At 37.9% G+C, this 19,811-nt stretch overlaps 2 protein-coding genes across 3 annotated transcripts; both read left to right on the plus strand.

The window, feature by feature from the left end:
- Positions 1–900: 900 nt before the first annotated feature.
- On the plus strand, positions 901–3,126 carry apoea (apolipoprotein Ea). Its single transcript, XM_081375949.1, has 4 exons — positions 901–975; positions 1,203–1,353; positions 1,474–1,761; positions 2,639–3,126. Exons 1-4 carry the CDS (start codon positions 933–935, stop codon positions 2,949–2,951), a joined length of 795 nt encoding a protein of 264 aa, XP_081232075.1. The 5' UTR covers positions 901–932; the 3' UTR covers positions 2,952–3,126.
- Positions 3,127–4,336: 1,210 nt separating this feature from the next.
- Positions 4,337–19,806, plus strand: LOC308697837 (uncharacterized protein). Of its 2 annotated transcripts, none has more exons than XM_081377432.1 (5): positions 4,337–4,611; positions 9,045–9,173; positions 9,390–9,704; positions 9,779–10,081; positions 10,180–19,806. In XM_081377432.1, exons 2-5 carry the CDS (start codon positions 9,090–9,092, stop codon positions 19,240–19,242), a joined length of 9,765 nt encoding a protein of 3,254 aa, XP_081233558.1. In that variant the 5' UTR covers positions 4,337–4,611; positions 9,045–9,089; the 3' UTR covers positions 19,243–19,806. The 2 variants fall into 2 exon arrangements, with proteins under 2 accessions (XP_081233558.1, XP_081233557.1); XM_081377431.1 differs by having other exon boundaries at positions 4,392–4,611; positions 9,045–9,287.
- The last annotated feature ends 5 nt before the right edge of the window (positions 19,807–19,811 follow it).

Below are 19,811 nucleotides of genomic sequence, written 5' to 3' on the forward strand. Positions count from 1 at the left end.
TACAATGATATTTCTGGTAATTGTAAAATGGACGTTGAAAATAAAACCGTCTGTAAAAAGAAGCCAATAATAGATGGAGAGAAGAAAACATGGATACATAGGTTAAACATGTAAGAACACTAAAAAATATTGTTGGTTTAACTTAAAAAAGTAAGTAACCTTGTTGCCTTAAAATTTTGAGTTCACTGAAATTCTAAATTTGAGTTAATACAATGAAGGAAATTGGTTTAATCAACAGAAAATCAAACTATTATGTTATCTGAAACACATAAATGATCTAAGTTGAAAAATTGTGACAAATCATGAAAATATTTTTTACAGTGTACAGACCAGAACACAATTCAGAACACAAAGAACGCATTACAATGTTCATTCCAAATGGGTTGAATGTAAAGTACAAAGTGATAAAATGGTAGAGAGAAGAGAGATAAATGATAAGCTTTGATCCTTGAATCATGCAAGGCAAGATGTCTTTTTAGTAGCAAATGTCTTGTTACATAATAATGAAATATTACCATTTTTAACATTTCTCTTTTTAAGACGCGGTCCATCTCTTTCGTTGATTGTTTTGAATTTACCATAATTCAGTTGTGCTCAATAACATTGTTCAAATCGGTTCTGTGCTTTCACTGAGCTGGCAAGATCACCTAAACAACTGCACTACATTCATTATTAACAAAACAGTTTTGAATTATAGCACATCTTGTCCCTTTGGAACCTTAATCATGCAACGTGGAATTGAATACTGCGATAATTATCTCAAGTATCTCAAGAGAAGAACTTTGGACACAGGCTGCCAATTCACTTGCTCATAGTCACATTATGGCTATCAACATGACTGGGATCCAAGTCATATAAATACCAGCTGTTTCAAAAACTCTCGTTACAGAACACATTTGAAGATCTGTCTGGTGTACTGTCCAAAACCAATCATGAAGTTTGTGGCTGTAATCCTCGCTCTCGCTGTAATTTCAGGTAAGCGACAATCAACAATGCCAGTCTTCACAAACAGTTTATTAATTCAACAGAGGCTGATGGTTTGATTTGATACATATGCTTAGAACTTGGATTACTTTGAACGGATTATGTGATGGATTTCATTGAGACCTTGACTGTACATATGGTGTATCTACAACAAAGGGACTACATTGACAAATATTCCAAGCGCTAAAGAATATTTGGTCTCCATTCTGACTTTACAGGCTGCCAAGGGAACTTCCTGTTTCAGGATGAGCCAAAAAGCCACTGGGAAAAGGCAGTGGATCAGTTCTGGAGCCGTGTGTCTGAGCTGACTTCTAGGGCTGAGGAGATGAGGGACAACATCAAGGCCACTGAGCTCGGCAGAGAATTAGAGTGAGTAAATGCTACCGCAGAGCAAACATTTGAGCAGCTCAATTTGCAAAGACATGGTGGAAAGTCAAGTTTCAAGAAAGCTGATTTATGATACTGAGATTCATTTCAAATTCTTTGCAGCACACTGATCGTTGACGCCATGATGGAGCTGCAAATGTATAGAGATGACATTCACTCCAAACTGGGCCCCTATGCGCAGGAGACTGCCGAGAGATTCAATGAAGATCTGAAACTGCTGACCAGCAAACTCCGCACACACATGGAGGAAGCTAAGGAACGTGTCACTGAATACAGCCAGGAGCTCAAGACTATGGTGGAACAGAACGCTGATGACGTCAAGAACAGGGTCAACAGCTATGCCAAGAAATTAAGGAAACGTTTTAACAAGGACATCCAAGAGATCAACAAGTGAGTCATGGTATCAAGCTTAATCACATGAGCTTTTGCGCCACTTCTATACAAAGTACACTACCGTTGAGTTACGTTTTTTTTTTTTTTGGAATTAACTGGCATACTTTTATTTAGCAAGCATGCATTCAAATGATTAAAAAAAGTATTTTTTTCTTTGAAGTTCTATTTCAAATAAATGCAGGTTTCTACTGAACAAAGAAAAGCGTCACTGTTTCCACAAAAATATTAAGCAGCACCACTGTTTTTAACATTAATAATAATAAGAAACATTCCTTGAGCACTAAATCAGCATATTAGAACTTGAATTATACCTGCTAAAAAAATCAGCTCTGCCATCACAGTAATAAACTTCATTTTATAATATTTTAAAATAGAAAAAAAGTTATTTTAAATTGTAATAATATTTCACAAAATTACTCATTTACTGTGCTTTTGATCAAATAAATGCCGCCTTGTTGAGCACAAAAGAATTCTTTCAAAAACAAAAAAATCATACTGACCCCAAACTTTTGAATGGTTGTGTATAAAGCAAACATAATGACTTAATGTTCTTATTTAGATTATTTAGTTTAATAGTAATAGGAATCATTGTTTAATATGCCTCATCAGTTTAAAAATCACATTTTGATTTTGATATTTTTACCTCTGTTGAAGGTTAAGAAATGTATGAAATGATGTTATGAAATAAGTTTAGTTTAAAATGGAAAAAAACGTGTAATATATTACCAAACCGGTATTAGTAACATAGATATGCACTATTTTATAATTAGATTACATTTACAAAATATATATTATAAGAATTGCATAATATAAAGTTATACTGCAATATTCTATGAAAATTTAAATTTTGAGCGATTTGTCCTCTGATCTAAAGGAAAATGGAAACATACTTTGAGGAGGTTCGGTCTCGTGCTGCTCAGAATATGGAGGATGTGAAGGGTCGTCTTGAGCCGTACTTCACTTCAATGCAACAGCGTGCTGCAGAGAAGCTGACATCTCTGGGAGAACTGCTGAGAAGCCAGGGTGAAGGAATAAAAGAGAAACTTGAGTCACAAATGCAGAGCCTGAGAGAGCAAATTGAGAAGACCACAGAAAATATGGGTTACACTCTTCAGGAAAAGGCAGAGAAGCTACAAAATTGGTTTGAGCCCTATTTCTCTCAAGTCCAGAAGCAACTGGGCTATTAATACAAGTGCATAAGAATGAGGTCTCAGAAAAAATGATTGGATTGACTTTTTCATTTAACTTTGCTTACAGAAATGTATTGGAAATGTAAAGGTAATGAGTAAAAATATATCTAGGCTACCATTAGTACTACATGTATGTAGCTACAGATGTAGACTATGTAATGTAAAGCTTAATAAAAACAGCATGTATTAATGAGCACGAGTAGGCTATCCTTATATTGTTAGTTCATTCTACATGTTCATGGGTCAGTGACGTCACTTATTTTCAGTGTTGGGGGAAACTCATTACAAGTGAGTAAAGTAATCAGATTACTTTTTCAAGTAACCAGTAAAGTAACGCATTACTTTTAACATTTACAACAAAATATCTGAGTTACTTTTTCAAATAAGTAACGCAAGTTACTTTGTTTTCCCATTTATTGATTGACAGCTCTCCTGTCCCCATGTTGAGACAAATCATAAGTGCAGAGGCGTTTGTGTGTGTGTGTGTGTGTGTGTGTGTGTGTGTGTGTGTGTGTGTGTGTGTGTGTGTGTGTGTGTGAGTGTGAGTGTGTGTAAACATGATGGTTATTGTAGTTCTAGACTAAATGTGAACGTGCATTTACTCATCTCACTTGCACAAAAAAATAAATAAAAATTCTTCAAAATGAATAAAATCAGTGAAATGCAGAATCAGAATACTATGCAAACCTTCAATAACTAAATGTTACATAAAACATACATTTTTATGCATTTAATCTCACTTTATTGACCAATGTACTTGCTTCTGACCTTCGATGATGATTCAGCTAAACCATAAGCAAAAACGACTATAGATTTTTTAGTTTTTGTTAGTTAAGTGTCCTTCAGCATTTCATTGAGACTTATTATTTCACTTTTGGTGTAAAAAGGGTCTTTATATTTTCCCCAAAATATAACTTTTTTGTTATAAAAAAACAAGCCCAGCCCAGGTGGAAAAAAAAGTAACACAAAAGTAACATTACTTTTTGAAAAAAGCAACTATAGTAACGCAGATTTAGTTTCTGAATTAAAGTCATTTTTATATTTTTGTGGGTCATAGAATCAAAATATGTCATGAAAACTGTCTGGATATTTATATATATTTAAAGGCTGGATTTTTTTTTTTTTTTTTTTTGGAAGAAATGTTGGCATAGTTTGGTACGTATTTATTTTATTATAATTAAAAATAAGCAGTGTTTTATAATGTTAATAAGAAATAACAAATATCCCAGTTTAGAACGTTTTTGAACTAGATTTTAAATTCTCCTTTTTATCAAATATCATTTTTCCTTGCCCCTTATAATACGATAAATTGTGTAGGTGTTTCAGTTTTTAACTTTTATGAATATGCACTCCCCAGTACAACCAATTTTTTTACAGTCTATGAGTACAACACACAAATGAAATCCCGATAAGTCTCGCACATCACACGGACCTCTCGGTCTTCCGGTCTATTACGGATGTTGTGTTGTTTGGATACACCAGGAGGACCCCATAACAGACCACCACGAGGAACATAAGCAGATTAATTCAACACGAAAGATAATTTACACGACACTACTATTCAAGTAATAACGCCATGAGACTAACGGGCATACTTATAACAGCAAACGATAAATGACCGCGAGCGAGATATGGATTAAGCGCGCCGACCGCATCGGTGAGTGCATTAGCCCACTGTGTTTTCGCCCAGTGGCTTTTAATTTTTATTATTTTATTAAGGAGTACAAAAAAATGGTTGCCAGAACTGCTTTATCGAGCAGACCACAGACGGGGTTTTTACAGAGCATCCATATAAATCGTGTTGCATGTAAGTTTATATAATTTCAAGAAGGTTTAGTTTGCAAATTAGCACACAGCTAAGATTTTGGCGCGACCTACAAACAAACTTAGTCAAACAAAACTTACGAATTACTATTTGAATACTGTTTGTGCATTAGTAGTATACGCCTTTTGGCAATATTTTACGGTTGACTGCACAATAAACTGACCATTGAATCCTAACTCCCGTGTTTGTTTCGCAAACAATTTAGTTCCGTTTAATTACATTATTTCTCCTCTTGTGTTTTTGAAATGAACATGAAAAAAACTATCAAAATAATCACATGTGGTTTCGTTTGTCAGGATGCATATTTATTGAGTCCTGGTTTGAATTTCTGTCTCGGTGTTTGTTAATCTTTTACGTAAGTAAAATAAACCCTTTAACCAATACAAGTAACTTTAAGTGAATATTTGCATCAACAAATGTATATTTACAAGATCATAATTGTGTTTAACTAATTTGATGAATTCATTTATTAGTTTGCACACTATAATGTTGCACCCCCCAAAATATATTCCATTACTGAAAACTAAAATTAAATAGAAATTTTAGTTAAATGGCTGGAAACAAAGATGTTACAAAAATGTGTCTTATCATTACCTCCTTACTCTGTGCCATAGAGGTATGTTGGGGCAGTTTCAGACTTGAAAATGTTGCCATACAAGACAGAGAAAAGATGCAGGCATGGAGATTAAAATTAAATCAATTAAAGGAGAGTATTAGCCTATAACTTTATGGAGCAGTCAAGATGGTCATCTTCATTTGCCAAAATGTAATTTCTTGGTCAAGCAGTGTGTTCTATTTTCTGACACTTAAAAGGATCATGAAACCCTAAAACAGTAGCACTCATTATGTTTATTAAGGGAAAATGGGTTATTTGTTCATTTTTTTAACTATTTCGTTTCAAAAACTTCTGAAGCTTTTTTGAAACTTCTGGTTTAAAAAGCAAAGTTGAACCAACATCACGAAAGGTGAAGTAGCCCATCGAGCTGGTAAGTCCCGCCCCTTCCGTTAATTCCCATGGACCTCTAGGTTGAAAAATCGTCAATGCAGTGAATGGGAGAAAATAATTATTTTCTGGTCCCGTTTGAATTGTGCCATGAATTGAACATATGTTGTCTGTGAATTTTTTATATAACTTTTCGTGTAAAGAATGCTAGAATTTAGCGGGTAGAAGTTTGATACGGTTAGACTTTGTGTGAGAGCACTTTGTGGACTACAACTCTTCGCTGCTTTCGACGCGTTTGAAACGTCAACACCACTAGCACACGGACTAGCTCACGGATCCCGCTAAACATGGCTGTGTCTTTGATGCACTTTATCGCCTTCTTTCAGGGAGAGGACAAAATCGTTGAGGTTGCCGAAAACCACGGGTAAGTCAACTTTATGGGGTGACGTCACATAGGCGACATGTAGTCTTTCTCGTTATGTCTTTTCCACAACTGCTGGCCGAAGAATCATACCATATACTGTCAAACTCGTAACATGAAAAGTTATATAAAAAATTCACAGACAACATATGTTCACATTCATGGCACAATTCAAACGGGACCAGAAAATATTTATTTTCTCCCATTCACTTGCATTGACGATTTTTCAACCTAGAGTTCCACTTGGGGTTTTACGGATGGGCGGGACTTACCAGCTCTATAAGTGTTAATTTGGAGTGGGGATTGGCTGCCGTGGCTGGAGAGTACACGTCTACGTCATTGGTTTCTCTATATTATTCATGAGGATAAACTATTTTAATCCAATCAATGCTGTGTTACACATGAGATCGCATTACAGTGGAGAATTCAAATGCCACACAAGATTGGTTTGCCACTGTTCGTTCACCTCTCTGCCTGTTCAACTTCGCGTTCAGATCACTGATCTATATGAATGTCTGGATTGCTTAAGCTCCGTTCACACTACAAGCGACTTTGTCGCTGCATGTCGCCAGTGGCTGGCGGTGAGGTCGTTAGTGCGCGTTCCCACTACTGGTTGCCTAGTAATGTTTGTGAGTGACATTCACGGATGTTACTCCATGTTGTAGACAACAAAACTGTTTTCTTGCCTCTACAAGCTAACATTTTGGAAGGAAAAGTCTAAATATAAATGGAATCAGTACATTAAATGCATAATATTAAAGATGAATGAGAAACAGCGAGTGCCCTGTGCTATCGCAGCTATTTAACTGCAGCAAATGGGCAAATACTGGTCTTTCTGAGTTCACGAAACCATTCAGGCTCGGAGTCAGCACAGCGAGTAGTACCACTGTATGTACACGGAGACATATCATACATTATTGGACAGTTTCTGACTGCTAAAATAAACTTCTCATTCATCTTGCCTCGGTCGGACGCGGCACTGAAGAGTGACGGATCACGTGTGCTCCACTGACTTCACTCCTATTGGTTGCTCCCGAAAGTCGCTCTTCATTTGCATAAAGTTGAACAGATCTCAACTTTGTCGCGTCGCCAGACACGCCCCATCCAGTCGCCAACGGTCGCGTGTCACCGGAAGTCGCCCGCTCCCCATTGAAAATGAATGGTATCGCGCCGCGTGTAGTGTGAACGTAGCTTTATTGCGTTCAGGCAGTGAAGCCACCAGAAGTGTTCGAGCGGCCATTTTACGATTGCCAAAACAATGGCCTAAAATCACCCGATTTGCATCGTATCAGTCACACAGGAATAGTTTTTAAAATGTTTGTATGAACATTGATACTTGGAACATTATTGCTAATGTTTATGATCTTTTTGGGCAGGATAAGTGATATATATAAATCATAAAGATTGGTGTGTCTACTGCACGCTGCTGACTCAGGTAACTGAACTAAAACAAAATACTAATAGGTTTCTTTATGTATGTAATTATGCAGGAAATATTAAGCATTAACTTATCTGGGATTCAGACCAATTGATTCAAATATACATTAAATATTACAATATACAATCCCCTATTACTAAATTGCACTATAAGTTTACCACAAACCATCATCATGCTTGGAGCAAAATTATAAATACTTTAAAATAGCTTCATGTCTTTAAATCCATACACAGTCAGCATAATTTCTCTGAATAAGTTGTGAAGTGTGTATTATTTCCTGAAGTCTTCTTGTTGACCAACATCCACTTCAGACTCTTGGGTTTCCTGAAAAACTGCGTAGCTTAATGAGAGTCTGCAAATTAGTGCCTGACGAAAAATCTTTAATATTTCCAATGTAATGTTGGAAAACACTTTTATTAGAATAATTTCTGATAAAATTGTTAAGCAATTTTTCGTGGGTTTTTTCCCTTTGTGTTTTATGTACTGTCCACTAGGAGGTGCTCTGTTTTCCTTGATTGGTTTTCCCTGAAGAGATACCTTAAGCTATACATTGTTGTTGAAAACAAAAGTAAAAGAGTAAGCAGGTTCTTTGCGTTTTGTTGTGAAATGAGTTACATGTCTTTATTAAAATCAACACGTTAATGGTTTATCTCTTATCCACCCGATTTGGAATGTTAACGTTTTTTTTTTTATTACTTGGCCCGCCTGAGCCGCATTAGCTATTCGCGGATATAACCGCATCATTATTCCACACATTTTAAGCGTTTGATTTAATGATATTCTCTAATGATAAGATTTTTGGGAGATTTTTTTCATAGGGTTATATTTGTTCAAATAAATCAACTGGGTTTTTTTTTATACTCCTATTTTAAAATTCATCTGTCTGTATGATGAGTGTATTGTAGGTCTGTGTTTTATTGGTTGTTGTCTGTGTTGGTTGTATACTCCCACTTTTCCACAGCTTTACACGCTTATTGTTTGTCTTTTTACAAATCTAAGGTGTGAACAAGCAGTGCTAAACCATGGGTTTTCGTGATGATATAATTATAATATATTATAATTAGAATTAAATAGAATTTATTTTTAAATATTAAAAATATGTAAAATCAAAAAAATGTGTAAAGTCTGCAAATAATACTCATTTTGGTTGTAAATGATTTTTTTATCTAAAAACATTCTCAGATCTTGACATTTATTATGATTAACCATGTTGCTTGTGAAAGAAAGTCACAACAGACACAAAACAAAATAAAGAATATAAGTAAATGCCGCAGAAAATACAGAAGTGGGACGAAATGGAACGAAAATGAATAAAGAGTCTGCTATGTTTGTTGTTTAGCGCACATCATGTTTTGTTTGTTTTCTGAATGTTTTTTTTTTTTTTTTTTTGGCTACAATTCTTCCAATTTAATTAGCTTTAAACTGATTCTAGTTTCTAAATCTATACTATTCCCCCCTTACAGGCATTTTATGAGAGTATTTTAAATCATATCAACCCTTTGGGTACCATGGACGACAAGTTACCACCATGGAATAAACATGGAAGCCATAACAGCAGGGTTCCCTATAATATACCAGGGGAACATCAGGAGGTAGGTTACAATAACTATATATCTGTACATTATGATAAAGTAATGGCTGAGGGGAATTACGGAGAAAGAACAGAAGAGTTCTCCCACAGTACCTGGCTCCAAACACAGCCAAAGGTAAGTGATATATCTCAATTGTGAGGCTGAATAGCAACATTATTAGGTTGCATCCAGCTCCTCACTTCTAAACTTAAATATATTTTTTTCCCCTTTTTTTAGGATCATGACTTGATAGAAGACAGCTCTGCTGCTGGAGAACCCATTTCATCGCTGTCATCTTGTATGAGTGGTGCATTTAAGGCTTTGTTACCAGATTACCATGGAACTTCCTCAGAAATGACAACAAGCTCTGTTAAATATTCGTATTCTCCCAATAATAATTCTCTCGTTAAACCTGGTACTGCAGTGGACGAAAAGATAGTAGTGGAGAGAAGGGAAAAAAGCGATTTTCTGAAAGACCCTCTGTGTGAAGCATCAACTAGTGTGACACACATGCTTCCACCCAGATGTGCCCAATATGTGCCTCAAGAAAAGGTATGTGACCTCTACAGCGCACAACCAAAATAAATGTTATTTCTGCATTGTCACCTCCATTATTTTTTTCACAGGACCGAGAGGTGGCCCAAGGAAACTGTAATTGGACATCAGTGATCAAAGATGCTTTAGAGATGAGTAATGGAATGGAAATGGAACAGCCTTTATCCATGGATGTATGTGGCCCCTTAATGGACTTAAATCCTGTATATAAAGGACCTGAAACTGAGGCAAAATTTACATTAATGGACCACTATAAGATAGCAGGATCCAAACTAAATGAGAAGCAGGATGGTCAAGGAGTGAAAGGAGAACCGGATTCCTTTATTTCAATGTTGTCAGATGGCATCAGTAAAAAGAAAGATGTTCTGGAAATGGTAGGAGCTGATATCAAAAATCTTTTGAATGTAGATTTTATAAAACAGCATGCAAGCAATCAAAGAACAAATAATCAATTTATTGTCTCAATTTGCAGGGGGAAAATGATGAACCAAGCATATTAGTTGTTGGAACATCTCTAGGCAAAGAGGAACTTGGAATGACTGGAATCAGAGTAAATGAGCCAGGGTTTTTACCAGGATTTAATAGGAGTTCATACACTCCTTTTTCTTCATCAGAAGGTTTTATGAAAAGTGAAGAGCTCCTAAGTATTCCTTCGGTCAAGCAGTCTGATGAACACATCCTCCAGGGAGCAACACAAGGACCCAAGTCGTGCAAAGATGTCAGTCCTAGAAAAACTGTGGGCACAGATATTTGCTTCAAACATGCAACAGTAAACAATAAAACTGTTCTTGAAGATTCTTCTGTATATGGTCTTCATCATCTTGATCTTCAAAAGGACTGTCACCAAGCAGAGGTTACAGATGGAAACGCTTCAGTTAACTCCCATGATCATTCCTTACAGCATGATGTGCAAGACAAGAGGGTTAACACAAGCAATCTGCATGCCTCTGAGACTACATTAATAGAGCAAAGTGCAAAAGCAAAATGTTTTCCTGACACTCAGTACTTTGGCAGTAAACTAAAAAACCAAGATCATGATCTTGTACTCTCTCCAGCCTCAGTGGGCATTCAAAATACAGCTGTGGTCGAATGTGAAAACTCAAAACTGCAGATTCCAACAGAAGATGGGAGCTCAGAGAGCAGCCTGTCTGTACCAGGACAAATTCAAACTGTTTTTCAAAAGACACCAGTTAACACAAAAAATGCTGAACTCAGTCTAAAGATGGAAACAGAATCTGCCCCTGAAATTCAGAACTTTTCTGCAGGATCAGAGACGGTACCAGATCAAACCGTTGTATCCAACAAAATTCACCTTGATCATAAATGTAAGGATTCTCAGCTAGAACCAGAGGAAAGTGGCAAATTAAATCCAAGTACAGTTCTTCTGCCTTGTGATGAAAATAAACAAAACTCTGAAAAAAATGAAAGGACATTTCTCAAAATTACTTCAGAAAGCAGTATTCCTCCACCTACTGAGAATGCTCATGCAGCTCCACCTTCTCCCACGTCAAGGATCGATTGCTCCTCTCAGCTTAACCTACAGAAGGCATTGCAAAAGCATAAGAAAGCAAGAAAAAGAAAAAAATCTGAACTTGAGGAATTAATTGGACCAATACACAAATCTAATAAAAGAGATGATTGTTCTGTGTATAGATCCGTAATTTCGGACAGTGCTGACAAACCGGACACAATTGAATGTGAAGACACTAATCAAAACTTTTCATTGACTAATCATGACAGTACTGCACTGAAAGAGGAGGACTTAATTGCAAATGGTTATGTAAACCCACCTTCATCTAGAAGAAAATCACAACTGCGGATGACACAACTTGAGCTAGTGGTGGATACAGCAGAGACCTCACAAAAACCAGATCATAACTGCTCTGAAACCACTCAGGTACAAGCACCGTCAACCGCTATGATAGACAGGAAGGCTGTTTCTAGAAGGAAACTGAAGAACAAAACAAGGTTACGTTTAAAAGCAAAAAAATCTGCTAGATTTAGCAATCAGTGTTTGTCTCAAGGCACTGTCTTCTCCTCAGAAGAGGACTGTACATCACATTTTCAGGTCAGTGACGCCACCCTGGTAAAAGAAGTCAGTAACCCAGCAATAATCCAACAGGCCACCTCTAGATTAGAGTCCAGTATTGCTGAGTGGAGTCCAGAAAAATCTACAAAAAAGAAAACATTGCAAACAAAAGAATATGCTCTGCAAACACTACAAAACAAAGGTGATCCACATGATGAACCCACAACATTTACAGAAGTCGAGGCAGACTTAATGGACTTCAAGAAGCATCAGAAGGTGAGAAGACCTGGTATAAAAGCTTCTAAAGGCAAAAATGATGAGCATGCAACTAGTCTGCTTAATAGTCAGTCTTTACTAGAGCCTGTGAGTCAAGCAGATTCGGTTTCAACCTCAGTGACTGAATCTTCAAACATTCTAAGCACTGTGAAAAACCCAAAGAAATCAAAGCAAAAGAAAAGAGCAGATATCAACAAGGCAACACAATCCCAACAAGAGGATATTCCCTTACCATTATCAAAATCGAAGGAACACATGGTGATTTCCAATAAAAGGACTTTGAAAGTAAAAAGATCTATAAAGAAGGCTACTAGAACAGATGATTGTGACACTACTCTTTTGGACCTACAACCTTCTATAGCCACTCTGAAGCAAATAGATTCAACTGTGGGAACTGAAGTTGAGTCACCAGTTCTCAGCACGCAAAGGAAGTCACTGAAAAAGAAATGGTCAGATATTAAATGTAAAGCAGTACATATACCTACAGTTGACCAAACAACAGCTCAACAAAGTGTTTTAAATCCACTCTCAGAATCGGATGCCAGCATTGTGCAACCAACTATAAGAAGGTTCAGTCCAAGAAAAACATTTGACACAATTTTTTCTCATAACACAGTCAGTGAGAGCTGTGAAAATGTTCATTTGAATCAGTCAATTTCTTCAGTTGATTCTATGTCTTCTACAGTAACTGACATTTCAGGCGTCAGCCAAAAGAAAACAGAAAAGACGTCAAGTAAAAGGAAAATCAAATTTATGGAGGAACAAACATCCAATACTAGCCAAAAGGAAGATGTGACTGTACTGCCTTCAGAAGATTTTGCATCTATTGTGGTTTCTAATCCAGAAAAGGCTGTGAAAGTTAAAAGTCCCTCTAGAAACAAAGCAAATGACAACCACTTAAATGATAATTTGGTTGAAGACACATCTTTATTAGAATTTGTGACACAAGAAAATCCTATTTCACCTTCAAAGATTGACTCTTCAAGCTGTTTTATACAAACCAAAACACTGAAAAAGCCAAGAAAAAAGAATGTAACCAAAATAAAAAACAAGGCAGAAGAAATACTCAATGTAAACCAGCATGAAGATTTTGTTGCAATAACCTCAAAGTCTAGTGCAGACATAGGGGCCTCTGAAAAAAGGCTTGTGGAAAATGCAATTGCAGAGAAAGTGAAGGACAACCATGCAACTGCTCTTTTCGTCATGCAGACTTCTACAGCCACTTTGCAGCACACTGAATGTGTTTCAACTTCATTTGCTCACAGCACACCAAAAAAATCTAAGAACATGTCTGACATTATAGGTGAAGCAGTACATACACCTGAAGTTGACCAATCAATGCAACAAGAACATCCATTTGATTCTGTGTCGGCTACAGAAATGGATAATTCAGATGGTGTACCCCAAAGGAAGATAAAAGTGAAGACGAAAAGACAGAGTAAAAAGGTCACTAAACGCAAAACACATGTTACCCAAGCAATCAGCAAAATTAGAGAACAGTCTTTTTCAGCAACTGTGCAGCAAAAATATTCAGTTTCTAACAGAAACACAAATTCAAAGTCAGAAGAATTGAAAAAGAAACGTATGAAAAAGAAGACATCAACACTAAAAGTCAGAAATGTTCAACCAGAGGACCATGCTGAACATCATACGGTTTTGTCAGCACTTTTGCCTCCACCAATATCTCTGGGTAAGGTTGCAACACAAGACCCTTGCATAAAAACAGACATTTTTAATGAATCAGGTGAAACTCATGTTGAAAACCAGGTTTTCACTGAAGATGTTGCATGCTCTCAGAGCTCGCTGAAGAAGGCAAAGAAAACAAAAGTGAAACAATTGCTAGTGCAAAAAGAAGATAATGAACAAAGCAATATTCAAGAGCTGGCTCACAGAGAGGACGGAAAGTCTGACATGCCATCTGTTGTGCGGGAGGTAGCCTTTGAGAATTTTGAAACGTTAGAAGCAGACAGCTGTGACCAGCAGAAGAAGAAATCCAAAAAATCCAACCAAATTGCAGAAACGCATGACTTTACTAATGTTTCTTTGCCTCAAGAGAAAAACACTGGATCAGATGAGGCAGGTGTCATGGTCACCTTTACACAGATCCAAGATTTCTGTAAACTACATGATGGTCAGACTGTAGAACCACAGCCTGAAAAAGAAGAGGAAGAGAGTAGAATTAAAGATCCTAAAGCCACAAAAACCCCTAAAACAAAGAGTAGAAAAGCTGGGCGAAAGAAGAAGATAGTAGGCCTGTTAACTCAAACAGTTAAATATGAGGAACATAAAGATATATCTTATGATAACAGAATTGCCTGTGATTTTCAAAACAACACACAAATTACAATTTCTGATAGCTCACAGAGGACAGCAATTATTCCAGAAGAACCAGTAATGAAATCAAGAAAATCGACCCGCATACAAAAAACAAACTCGGGTCCATTTGTTCAAAATGTGTCAACCCAGGGCTCTTTAGACATCGAGTGTCATACGAGGCTTGGAGAGACTCTTTCTGGTTCCATGCAGCCTGCTGATTGTGAAGGCCAGCATACTGTTGAGCAAAAGTCTCCAAGACGTGGAAGACCACCCTCAATTAAGAGCAAGAAACAGAAGTTATCTATAGCACATTCAGAAGATAACACCACTCCATCTGTCCATGTCTCAGATTTCTCTTTATGCCAGGACAACACAGAGACTCTTTCCAGTTCCATGCAAACTGCTGATTGTGAAGGCCAGTCCACTGTTAAGCAAAAGTCACCAAGACGAGGAAGACCACCCTCAATAAAAAGCAAAAAACATAAGCTATCTATAGCACATTTAGAAGATGACACCTCTCCATCTGTCCAGATCTTAGACCCTTCTTCATATCAGGACAGCACAGAGACTCTTTCCAGTACCCTGCAACCTGCTGATTGTGAAGGCCAGCACACTGTTAAGCAAAAGTCACCAAGACGAGGAAGACCACCCTCAATAAAAAGCAAGCAACAGAAGTTATCTATAGCACATTTAGAAGATGACACCTCTCCATCTGTCCAGTTCTCAGATCTCTCTTCATGTCCGGCCAGCACAGAGACTCTTTCCAGTACCCTGCAACCTGATGATTGTGAAGGCCAGCACACTGTTAAGCAAAAGTCACCAAGACGAGGAAGACCACCCTCAATAAAAAGCAAGCAACAGAAGTTATATATAGCACATTTAGAAGATAACACCACTCCATCTGTCCAAATCTCAGATCTCTCTTCATGTCCGGACAACACAGAGACTCTTTCCAGTTCCATGCAACCTGTAGATTGTGAAGGCCAGCAAACTGTTGAGCAAAAGTCACCAAGACGAGGAAGACCACCCTCAATAAAAAGGAAGAAACAGAAGTTATCTATAGCATATTTAGAGGATAACACCTCTCCATCTGTCCAGATCTTAGACCCTTCTTCATGTCAGGACACCACAGAGACTCTTTCCAGCTCCATGCAACCTGATGATTGTGAAGGCCAGTACACTGTTAAGCAAAAGTCACCAAGACGAGGAAGACCACCCTCAAAAAAAAGGAAGAAACAGAAGTTATCTATAGCACATTTAGAAGATAACACCTCTACATCTGTCCAGATCTCGGACCTCTCTTCATGTCAGGACAGCACAGAAAATAATGTCAAAGCAGCTGCAAGTCCAGTGGAGCAGAAAGTCCAACCCCTTAAAAAGAGGAAGGTTGTGAAAGTGGATAATGTAACTGTTACCAAACAATTGGGGACTGATCCCTCAGAATCCCTTCAGAGTGTTACTGATAACTTGTCACACAACATCCCTGCACCTAAGCATAAAAAAGGAAAGAACTTTAAAAGACTTAAGTTGTCAAGCTTGAGAGTATCCAGCAGAACATCTGAACCTTCAGTCATCGGTTTTCAAAAAGCAGATATACATTCCATCCCTCAAGACTCCACAAACGATTTCAATGAGGAAGAGAAAACATCTTTGCCTATGCCTAGGACAGCGAAGAAATGGAATCTCTGTGAAAAAACTGCTATACGAGATGGAGATGTCCTGGCAGATATAAAGATTGAGAATAAGGCAACAGTTAAAGTAGTGAAAGGAGCAAAACGTGGTCGGAAGAGACGGAAAATTAAAGAACCACCCCCTGATCTTGTAACTGATCATGAAGGGATTCAAAGATTAACAACAAAAAACAAAAACGACAAAAGACAAGATTGTTCTGAACCAGCCAAAAGTTTACTGACAACGTTTAGGATAACTAATGAATATGCCACTGAGGACCAGATTAATACAGTCACATCGGAGAACAATGATAAGGAGAAAACTTCCACTCAAATGTCCAGTTCTCCCACTCACCTATCCTTCAATTTCATGAAAGAAGTCAAGAAGTACAAAGAACACGATGCTGAACCAAATGGAAACCATTTATTTGCGGTTATTGATAATACAGGACTCTCTGGGGGAGTCTCTAGTGGAATTTGCAACTTAATTTCTAGCAATGTGGTCAAAGAGGAGTCAGAACACATTTTTCTGGATACAAAAATTAAACCCAACATTGAGCTGAAATGTACTCAGGAAACAAATGGACAAAGTGTGGAAATGTCCGGGGAAAAAATGCTTAACTTGTCTGAACTAGAAAACACATTTCAAACATCTACAGAACATAAAGTGGATGGCATCACACAGGATAGTGAGGAATGTGTTGTAATGCCAAACAAGGTGTCTAATAAGAAAACAATGAGATCCAAGCCTAAAGAAATAATGAAGAAACCTCTCACATGCAAATACTGTGGTGTTTCCTTTCGGCACATTACAGCATACGCCATTCATCAACGCATTCATACAGGTGACAAACCCTACAAATGCAAGATCTGTGGAAAAACCTTTGCTCAACTGTCTAAACTCAAGTCTCACCGTAATGTACATAAACAGGATACCTCTTTTCCTTGTCCTTGCTGTAGCCAAAAATTCTTGCAGAAAGAACATTTGCTATGTCATTTTAAAGTCCACCTGCTTGATTCAAAAACAAACACTGAACCACGGAAGGGCATTAAGAACAAGAAAAATACTTTATCAGATGTGTGTTCAGAGACCTCAAACAATTACAGGTGCCTTATATGCAAGAAAAACTTTGTAAGCCACGTCAAATTGCAGAATCACATGCGATCACATGAAGTGGAGAAGCCCTTGACTTGTAAGGACTGTGGGAAGAAGTTCTGGAACCTGCCAAGCCTCACAGCTCATGAAAAAAGCCACTGGCCTGTGAAACCATATGCATGTTCAATTTGTGGAAAAGGCTTTAACCAGCTGAAGGCTCTAAAAAAGCATTCTCAAGACCATGCCGGCGAGACCCCTTTCTCCTGCTTTCACTGCGGTCATGCATTCAGTGCCCTGTCTGCACTTAGGATGCACCAGGCATCCAAAACTTGCATTGCAAGGAGGAATGATGGGACAAGTAGTAACATTGAGGGCTTTATTGTAAGTCAAGGAGTTGATGGTCAAGTGAACACACCAGTGTTCTTCAAGTGCCAAATATGCAAACAGCTTTTCAGGAAATGGTGCCAATACACTCTTCATCTTCAAACGCATACCAGCTCTCCCCCATACATTTGTTTTTCTTGTGGACAGTGTTATGAGAAGGATTCAGAAATGAATGTTCATTGTGAGGTTTGTTGCCAGTCAAGTGGGGAGGAGCAGATTTGTGGTGCATCACTCTCTGAAATCATGCAAAGTGTTACCCACGCCTACCCTTTAAAGTGTACCTCATCTCAGACTCTACCAAGTACAGGATTTCAACTGAATTCCCAAATGCCGACCAGCTCAGAACAACTCCCACAACTGCCTCAATCGATAGATGTGGAACCTATACAAACAGATCTTTCTGAAATTCCTAAAATGGATTCTACCCAGTCACCCATCAAGCTCCCAACTGCCCAATCTTCCTCTCATTCTGATGTTAGATGTACTTCCACAAGTAGCTCTCTAGAATGCATTGAAATCACTCAGAGTCTTTGGAAATTCAAGTGTTCACGTTGTGGTCAGCGATTCGAGCAGTACAGGACTTTGAGGGCTCATCTGCAAATGCATGCTCCTGGTTTCAGATATACCTGTGCACATTGTGGACAGTTCTTTGAAAGGTGGAGTAAACTATGGCTACATCAGCGACATCATCGTCTAAAAAGCCGTTGCTACTCTTGTAATCAGTGCAATCTGCAGTTTCGCTTCTTTAGCTCCTTTAAAGAGCATATGATTGACCATGCTGGGCAGAGAGCGTATGCTTGTTCGCTCTGTCCCAGTACCTTCATTCAGGAGCCAAGCTTACATGCTCACCAATGTGAGTCTCATAAACAACTTTGTAAAAGTCTCAAATGTGATGTCTGTTCTAAGACTTTCAGTAGTTTAACAAACTTAATCAAGCACAGTCTTCTACACAATGGTTCTACCTCTCATATTTGTCTCCCTTGCAATCTCTCATTCACAAATACAAGAGTCTTAAAGGAACACTTGAAAACGCACACCACATACCATGGTACGGCCCTCCCTGATATTCCTTCAGAGCCCCTCGATTTTCCTCACAAATGTAAGAGATGTAAAGCTAGCTTTTCAACGGGGGATTTGCTCTATGCTCATCAGATACGGCATTCCAGAGATGCAAAGAGTCATGTCCATCCAGAAATAGTACCTACCTCAAAATTGTCAGATTCTTGTTGTAGTGAGACACCATCTACCCAATCCTCCACTCGAAGGAATCATATATCAAACCTCAAACTTGATGGCGTACCCAATGATGAAAGCCTGTATGTTTATTCCCACCCTGACAGGCTCTATGTGCCCTTTAGTCACAGAGTACAGATTCCAGTCATTAATTTGGACCCTGATGAACATGAGGAGGTCTCAAACTCTCAGAATACCAGTCCTGAACTTCCAAACAGTGAAATCACTGCTCAGTCTGACAGCACACATCTACCTCAGGCCACAGCAGGTCAGGAAACCACCAACCTAAATTCAAGTGAAAGCGCAAAAGAGATGGCAAATGGTGAACATGATTACAGCTCCACGCATCAGAGAAGAACTACATTTGTGGAGACAAGTGTTGATATGGAGGTAGAAGCGACTGCTCAAGAAGAAGAGTCAGAGGAGAGATTTGAATGTGCAGACTGCACTGAAAAACTAAGCAGTGTGCCGAGCCTTTATGAACATTACATACTTCATGCAATGGGAGATGCATATGTACAAGTACACTGATCTTTGATAATGTTGGAAGGTAGATGGTTTCCCAAGTGTTGACACCATTATCTTATTTACACTTTGTTTTTGCATGTTTGAAGGAAGTATTGGCTAAATGTTTATCTTGTATTTTAGTTGATCACCATACCTCTTTCCTCTAACATGCTCTTTGAGCCCTCAGGTTCTTTTAGTTTCAACTGTTGTTACCCACTAGCCGTGTGCTACATGGGTCATGTCACTATGCCTTATCTCAAATCATCTCTGTACTGCACATTTATTGTCTTGATTTCTTAATTTGTGCCTTCAGTGAGAGGTTTGGTTCTGTAAAGGATCTGTAAATAGCTTCACATAAAACTTCATAACTATACAACCTGCTAGTCACCCCAGTCAAAATTTCATAGTTCCACGTTTTCAATTGAAATCTTTGAAATTTTGGAATATTGAGAGGTGGTTATTAAATATAGGTTAACCTGGATGGGACAAAAATATAATGTATATTGTAAATAATGTGTAGAACATTTGAATATTTCTATATGCTTGTCATTGTAGTCAGGTTTCTTTTAATAAAACATACTAATCATGTGTAA

The sequence above is a fragment of the Scardinius erythrophthalmus genome, assembly GCF_964197995.2.
Source record: "Scardinius erythrophthalmus genome assembly, chromosome: 10".
In the NCBI taxonomy this organism is placed as follows: domain Eukaryota; kingdom Metazoa; phylum Chordata; class Actinopteri; order Cypriniformes; family Leuciscidae; genus Scardinius; species Scardinius erythrophthalmus.

Bases quoted from the DNA above. Each gene is read 5' to 3' on its own strand.
- apoea (XM_081375949.1), top strand. From the start codon at position 933: ATGAAGTTTGTGGCTGTAATCCTCGCTCTCGCTGTAATTTCAG. The intron at 976-1,202 runs GTAAGCGACAAT...CTGACTTTACAG, and splicing joins CGCTCTCGCTGTAATTTCAG to GCTGCCAAGGGAACTTCCTG. The intron at 1,354-1,473 runs GTGAGTAAATGC...AATTCTTTGCAG, and splicing joins GAGCTCGGCAGAGAATTAGA to CACACTGATCGTTGACGCCA.
- LOC308697837 (XM_081377431.1), top strand. From the start codon at position 9,090: ATGGACGACAAGTTACCACCATGGAATAAACATGGAAGCCATAACAGC. The intron at 9,288-9,389 runs GTAAGTGATATA...CCCTTTTTTTAG, and splicing joins GGCTCCAAACACAGCCAAAG to GATCATGACTTGATAGAAGA. The intron at 9,705-9,778 runs GTATGTGACCTC...TTTTTTTCACAG, and splicing joins AATATGTGCCTCAAGAAAAG to GACCGAGAGGTGGCCCAAGG.